Here is a 7,602-nt window from a genome sequence, read left to right on the forward strand (position 1 = left end):
CAATGCAAGAGGGCTGACAGGTAAGGTCAATGAACTCAGAGTGTGGATTGTTACTTGGGGCTGGGATATTATAGCCAGTACAGAAATAAGGCTAAGGTGAGGACAGGACCGGTAGCTTAATGTGCTAGGGTACAGATGTTTTAGGTGGGACAGAGGTGGAGGAAAGAAGAGAGGGGGAGTTGCATTTTTTTGATTCAGGGGAGTATCACAGCAGTAGTCAGAGACGAAATAACTGAGGGATCATCCAGTGAGGCTTTGTGGGTGCAGCTAAGAAATAAGAAGGGGATGGTGACATTATTGGGGTTGTACTATAGGCCCCCAACTAGTCAACGGGAATTAGGGGAACAATATGCAGGGAGACTGGGGAGATTTGCAGGAGAAATAGGGTTGTCATAGTGGGGGAGTTTTAATTTTCCTAACATAGACTGGGACGGCCATAGAGTTAAGGGCTTAGAAGGGGTGGAATTTGTTAAATGTATTCAGGAAAGTTTCCTCAAGCAGTATGTAGAGGGTCCTACTCAGGAAGGGGCAAAACCCCACCTACTGAGAAATAGGCAGGACAAGTGACTGAGGTGATAGTAGGGGACACTTTGGGACCAGTGACAATAGTTCTATTAATTATAAAATAGTTATGCAGAAGGACAAAACTGGTTCACAGGTTCAAGTTCTAAATTGGGGCAAGGTGAATTTTGACGGATTTAGACAGGAGCTTGCAGAGGTTTATTGGAGTAGTTTGTTTGCAGGCAAAGAGACTTCTGGCAAGTGAGAGGCTTTTAAAAGCGTGATAGCTAGAGTTCAAGGTTTATATGTTCCTGTTGGGGTGAAGGGCAATGTTGGCAGGAGTAGGAAACCCTAGACGACAAGAGATATTGAGGCTTTGACCAGAAAAAAAGGAGGTATGGCACAGGAACAGGCAGCTGAAATCAAGGGAATCCCTGGAGGTATATTGGGGATACAGAGTTTACTGAAGAAGGAAATCAGGAGACGAAAAGGGGCACGAGATAGCTTTGCCTGAGAAGATTAGGGTGAATCCAAAGAGATTCTTTAAGTATATTAATGGAAAAAGAATAACTAGAGAGAAAATAGGACCCCCTCAAGAACCAAAGTGGACATGTATATGTGGAACCACAGGAAACGGGTAAGGTCCTCAAGGAATATTTCTTCTCTATGTTGACCAGGGGGATAGACATGAAGACTTGAAAACTTGGGGAAGTTAGTGGCGATATTTTGGGGAGATTCCATATTATGGTAGAGGAAGTACTAGAATCTGTGAATGTGGATAAAGGTCCTGATCAGATATATCCAAGAACCCTGCAAGAGGCTGGAGAAAAAATTGCGGGGGCCCTGGCTGATACTTTGCATCATTATTTGCCACAGGTGAGGTCCTGGAAGACTAGAGGGAAGTGAATGTTGTGCCCTTATTCAAGAAGGACTGCAAAGAAAAGCCTGGGAATTATAGAACAGTAAGGTTAAAATCTGTGGTAGGTACTAACTGAGGAAGGGTCACCGGACCCGAAACGTTAACTTTGTTTTCTCCTTCACAGATGCTGCCAGACCTGATAAGCTTTTCCAGCAACTTTGTTTTTGCTCCTGATTAACAGCATCCGCAGTTGTTTTGGTTTTTAGAAACTGCATGTGGTCAGCTGCCTGGCTCTGAACAGAAATATCACAGAGTTAGATTTATACGGTCAACTATTTGCAACGAAAGCAACATTTTGTGGAATTTCTCACTGGTTCCCCACTTCCTCATTCTGACACACAGTCACACATTTGCACTTTATAATTAAATACACAGGGTAGCGGGAAAGGAAGAGGCCCATTCATTTGAAGCAGAGGGTCCAGGCAGTTACTCACCAGACGAGCAGTCAGACAGGTCGTAGGTAAGTAATGAAACGATTGTCATGGAAGTGAATTGCAATATCGTTGATGATGCTGTGACTTCATAAATACAGATTCCAATGATCGATGCCTTTAATAGATTCCTATTTATTATTGAGCTCTGGGCCTGTTACTCAAACAGAGACTAATTCTCAATCCCCGTTGGACTCAAAAACAATGAGGACCACTCGGCTCCTCCAGCCTTTTAAACAGGAACAGGGGATCCATTCAGCCCCTTGAGCCTGTTTCCCACACGATGAGGTCAATTCATCCCCCCGAGCCTGTGCCAGAGGAACAGGAGAAGGCTCATTCAGCCACATCAAACCATGTTAAATGCTGCCCCCAGATGTGTACAGAGACAACATCACAGCCACATAAAGGGCTAACAGTTTGATGGTAATGCCGGGAAAACTGCTGCTTTCTCACTTTGAACTGACTTCCCAATTTCACTCACAGTGACACATTGAAAATGCTGATTAAATACACAGGGAAGCAGCACAGGAAGAGCACATGTAGACCCAGCAGAATGTGTCGGCACTTATTCCTCAGGCGAGCAGTCGTACAGGTCCAGGGCAAATAATACAACAACAGGAGCTCACTTCCACGATCAACATCTTCCTTTCTTGATGTTATGACTTCGTAAAGACATATTCCAGTGATTGATGCCTTCAAAGATTTCTGTTGATTGAGATCGAGCAGTAAACTCAAATCGCCTATACAGAACATATTGTTTTACTTTCTGGAAGCCCTGTAACTCTCTGCTGAGCACCTATCGTCCCAAAGAGAATCTAAATAATCTGTGAGGGCAACGTATAAAAGTCATTCTGATGCCTTGATATCTGTCGGATAAGAAGTAAGGTCTCATTAACTCCTTTCTCTTTCAGAGCTTGAGAGGGAGAAGCTGATGAAATATCTGGGAGAGGACAATGATCGGGAAATCTTACTTCCTACTGTCACTCCTCCAAGGTAATGATATCGTCAGCTCAGACAGATTTATATTTGATTAGTGTTTTTGAGAGGATTTGTAGCTCGGGTTGTGGATGAGGTTGTAGACTTACTCACCGAGCCGGTGTGTTCGTTTGCAGATGTTTCATTCCCCTGCTAGGTAACATTGTCAGTGCGCTTCGGTGAAGTGTTTGTTTTCTGTCCCACTTGTTATTTATATGCCTCGGTTTGCTGGGGTGGTTGGCATTACTTCCAGTTCTGTTTTTCAGTGGTTTGTATATTGGGTTCAGTTCAATGTGTTTGTTGATGGAGTTGCGGTTGGAATGCCAGACCTCCAAGAATTCCCTGGCATGTCACTGTTTGGCTCATGCTATTATGGATGGGTTTTCCCCGTGGAATTTGTGTCCTTCTCTTTCTGTGTGTATTGACACCAGTAAGAATTGCTCCTGTCTCTTGGTGGCTGGCTGGTGTTCATGTATCCTTATTGTCAGTTTTCCTCCAGTTTGGCTGATGTAATGTTTTTCACACTCCTTTCTTGGTATTTTGTCTATTACGTTAGTTCTATTGGTTGTGGGTATGGAATCTTTTATGTTCGTCAGTAGCTGTTGCAGGGTGGTTGCTGGTTTGTGTCTACTCTGATACCTAGAGGTCTAAATAGTGAAAAACATCACATAGGCCAAACTGGAAGAAAATTAACAATAAGGATACATGAAAACCAACTAGCCACCAAGAGACATGACAATTCTCACTGGTCTCAATACACATGGACAAAGAAGTTAGTCACTGAACCACGATACAGTCATGGGGTGTGAACCTTGATAAAAACTGGGGAATGATGTTGACTCTGAAGCAACATGTTCAATTCAAATTTTCTGAAATTTGCATATTTTGTTGATTTTCATCAGAATTGCCCATGAAGGCAAACCAAATCTTCTAAAATAGACAGGCTGTTCAGTATCACATTTCCTGTCCATTCTCACTGAGCTAGAAGCCTCAGCAAATGTGTTAGATAACCGAGAGAAGGAAGGAAAAGCAATCAGTGAAAAAAGGTGTCAAACATTCAGTTCCATATTTATCTTTGTTCCCAGAGTAGGGTCAGTGCTGAGCTTGGGGAGAAGTCAGTGTCTGATGCTGTATAGTTGATTCCAATACAGCAATGTGGAGCATGGACTAATTCTCTCCTTTTCACATTTTAATTTACACACTCTTGAGATTTTTTATTAATCCATGATTACCAACCCCCTTGTTTATTGCACTGGGTCTCTATGCCATCTGTCTCTCTGCACCTCTGTCAAAATTATAAAAAAAAACCTCTTTTCCAACACCTTCCAGTTCTGAACAGTCAGTCCAGACTTCTTTGTGCACTCTGTTTCCCTCTCCACAGAGTTTCTCTGAATTTCTCCAGCTTTCTCACAGCTAGCTCAGATTTCCAGCATCTACACTGTTGTCCCTTCAGTCTCCAGTAATACCATGACGAATCAGAGTCAACTTGACTGCTTTAATTTTTGACAAAAACTTGAGGTGATAACTTTGGAGAGAAATCAGAGTTAATGTTTTGGGTTGAGTAACACTTCCTCAGTTCTACAGATGCTGCCAAAGCTGCTGAGCTTTTCCAGCAATTTTTGTTTTTGTTTCTGATTTACAGCATCCGCAGTTGTTCCATTCCTTATTGAGGTGATAACTGTTCCCTGGTAAATTCTCCATGACATGTCATGACCAGATTCAGCCTGAAAATAAAATGGGAACCTTTCTTCATGCAGTGTAGATTGTGGTCCAATTTGAAATTTGGCGTTCTTGAATCTGTCCTGATGGGTGCAAAATGAAATACTTGAAAAGCTCAGCTCTCTTTTCAGCAATAACCAAGTCCAAACGAACAAATGACAATGAATACACATTGGAGGGAAAAATAGGAAGATCAGTTTTTCAGTGGAAGATGAGAGTCAGGTGGACTTCAAAACTGCTTCATGGATGAGCAAAATCACAAAGTAACAAACCAAGCACTGCACTTTATTTCTCGAGGGATACAACTAAAATATAGGAATGCTATGCTAAACCTGTATTGAAATCCTGGTCAGACCACACCTGCAGTACTGTGTGCAGTCCTGATCTGCACATTATGAAATAGAGCCAGCAGTATTTGAGAGGGTGCAGGGAAGATTAATACAGTGGTTCCCAGAAATGTGTGGATCGACACAACAGCAAAGGATTGATAGACTGATCTTTTCTGGCAGAAAGGGAAGGCTGATGGGTAACATTAGTTATAATCATCAAAATTCTGAAAGTTTTTGACACAGTGAGTTCACGAAGAATGCATCCTGTTGAGGACTATCAATATAGACAGACACAAGATATCCAATTTTGAATTCAGGAGGAACCTCTTCACTCAGCCTGAGCAGAATGTGGTACTCACCCCCACAGGGAGTAATTGAGGTTAATCATATCAATGTATTTAATGGGGGCACTGGATAAATACATAAGGGAGAAGGGAATAATTGGTTGAGATGTCAGTCATGGACGAAGAAAGATGGGAGGCTGAAGTGGAGTATTAACAGCAACATGCACTAGTTGAGCTGAATGGCTTGTTTCTGCGTCCTGTATCTAATGTATTACGATAGACTCACCCTAATCCTTCATCCGTCATCTCTCTGGTCTGTCTCATCATTATTCTCAAACCATCCTCTAAGTGATTTCCTGCTTCCTGAATCCCATTAACACGGTCCTTCCGCACAGCACCCTCATATGAGGGGTATTAGAAATTAGATTGGGAGTCTGTAATTACCATGACCCAATGTAGAATGAAGTTGTCCACTTCTATATCCAGGATTCCCCTCCACCTGCCGTGTAACCTTGGGAAGTTCCCCGTGTTTCCTGTAGATGGTCCTTACTGCAGCCATTGTGTGCCAGTGATGGAGGGAGTGGATATCGAGTCTAATGATCTACAGCCTATTCAGTGCTAAATACTGATATTTCTCTTCCCAGCTGGACTGGCACAAAACTGGGAAGCCGACACTCCACGTGAGGTGACAGCACAGGAAGGTTCCTGTGCACAGATTCCATGTCATTACAGGTATCCTTTAGATCTGGCAGACCAACATCGAGATGGAATCTGGTTTAATAACGAGAAAGTGGTCACATCGTCGATAGCCTTTCACTCCCGGGATCACAGTCAAGAGTCGCCACATTTCCACCATCGGACCCGACTGTCTGGACACCTGAAAGATGGAGACTGTTCCCTGATTATAAACAACATCAGGCGGCAAGATGCAGGACCTTATCTTTTCAGAGTAGAATTTGAGGGAAAGTCTAAATACAGCTACAAACCCGTAACCCAGCTTCACGTTTCCGGTAAGTGATATCCTCTTCATTGCTCAACGGTTCACATCCAACATTCAGTGGACAACCGTACAGCCTCGGGTTTGCTTCATGAGTTTTATGGGTGTGTTAATTAGCGTCAGTACATTTTGTGACTTGATTATCACTCTCCTCCTCAAGCTGTACAATTAAGGTACTTGTTTGTTGTAATCAAAGTGTATTGTTTAAATAACGTGAAGAAACTGCTTCCCAACTAAAGTACATTCCAGAATTAAACAACGTCCTCTTAATCCCGCACAAAAACATTCATGTAGTAAACAGCATCCAATTTGACAGAGATGATCTCACTTTAAAAGCCAAAAGGGGGAAACAAAAACACCCACAGGCTAAGCATCCATACTCAAAGGATAAAGTGTGTTTTATATTGATGATATTGAAATACTGTCCACCTTAGATTGATAGAATATCTTCAGACAGATAGAAAGTCAGTTAGATTAAGGTCTTTAAGTAGAAGTAAGAGTCTAGCTTTCAAAGTTGATGAGATTGTTGGAAATACTGATATCAGAAACTTTCTCAGCTTCGTCCTGAGAGAGGGATCTGTGCAGCTTCTCCTGCTGTAAATCGTCTTCTTACCTTTTCAGAAGGAGAGTTGCCTACTGCATACTTTGAGGTAATTTCTCCCAGTGACACATACAGACATCCTGGAAAGATCGGAAACAACTCCAGAAGAGTGTTGCTAAACACAATCAGCACGTGCCCCATTTGTCCCTAACGAAGTTTGTCTGGCAATTAAAGCAATAAACCTTTCCACTAATCCCTCTTAAAAGATTTACTTCTTTCCTTTCCAAAGGTTCTTGACATTTCAGTAATGATCAGGTGAGTCACAACTCACATTACTGTTGAGCAATTCTCTGAAGTCACATGTCAATCAAACATTGGTAAATATTATATTTTTTTCTGTTCTGGCTATGTAAATAATTATTTAAATGGTTGAATGAGCAAACCATACTGAAACAGTTTGGCATTTTGATTATTAGATTTGTCTACAAAGGCCAATGGATTATGATCAGTGTATGTGAGTGTTATTTTGTGGTAATAATGGACTTAAAAGTTGACATTTTAAGACCTGGTAACAAGGCAGGATTTTCTTTTTCTACTGTAAAGTACCTCCTTTGATGTTGAATCAATTTCTGAGAAAAGTGTTCTAATGGCTTCTTTATGTCCATTTCTCATTTTGCAATAAAACCACACCCAACCTTAAGTCATAAGCATCAAACCCCAGTGTAAATGGTCATCATCTTAAAGGGGCTGGAGGTCAGGCCTACAAGGGACCATCAATCCTGGGAGCGAGGCTGCTTCTGGAAAAAAGTCTAAGGGTGACATCACAGGGGAGACACTAATTAATTGTTTGTTGATAAGCTGCTGTTGGGGTCTGTGTTTCAACACCAGTTCATATTGAAAAATGTA

The 7,602-nt window shown here is 41.9% G+C and overlaps 1 protein-coding gene across 1 annotated transcript; it reads left to right on the plus strand.

The window, feature by feature from the left end:
• Positions 1-2,738: 2,738 nt before the first annotated feature.
• On the plus strand, positions 2,739-6,907 carry LOC109932891 (myeloid cell surface antigen CD33-like). The gene is made up of 3 exons (XM_048620565.1): positions 2,739-2,844; positions 5,803-6,168; positions 6,777-6,907. The coding sequence occupies exons 1-3, from the start codon at positions 2,805-2,807 to the stop codon at positions 6,905-6,907; spliced, it is 537 nt and encodes a 178-aa protein (XP_048476522.1). The 5' UTR covers positions 2,739-2,804.
• Positions 6,908-7,602: the final 695 nt, after the last annotated feature.

The sequence above is a fragment of the Rhincodon typus genome, chromosome 47, assembly GCF_021869965.1.
Source record: "Rhincodon typus isolate 14 chromosome 47, sRhiTyp1.1, whole genome shotgun sequence".
NCBI lineage: Eukaryota > Metazoa > Chordata > Chondrichthyes > Orectolobiformes > Rhincodontidae > Rhincodon > Rhincodon typus.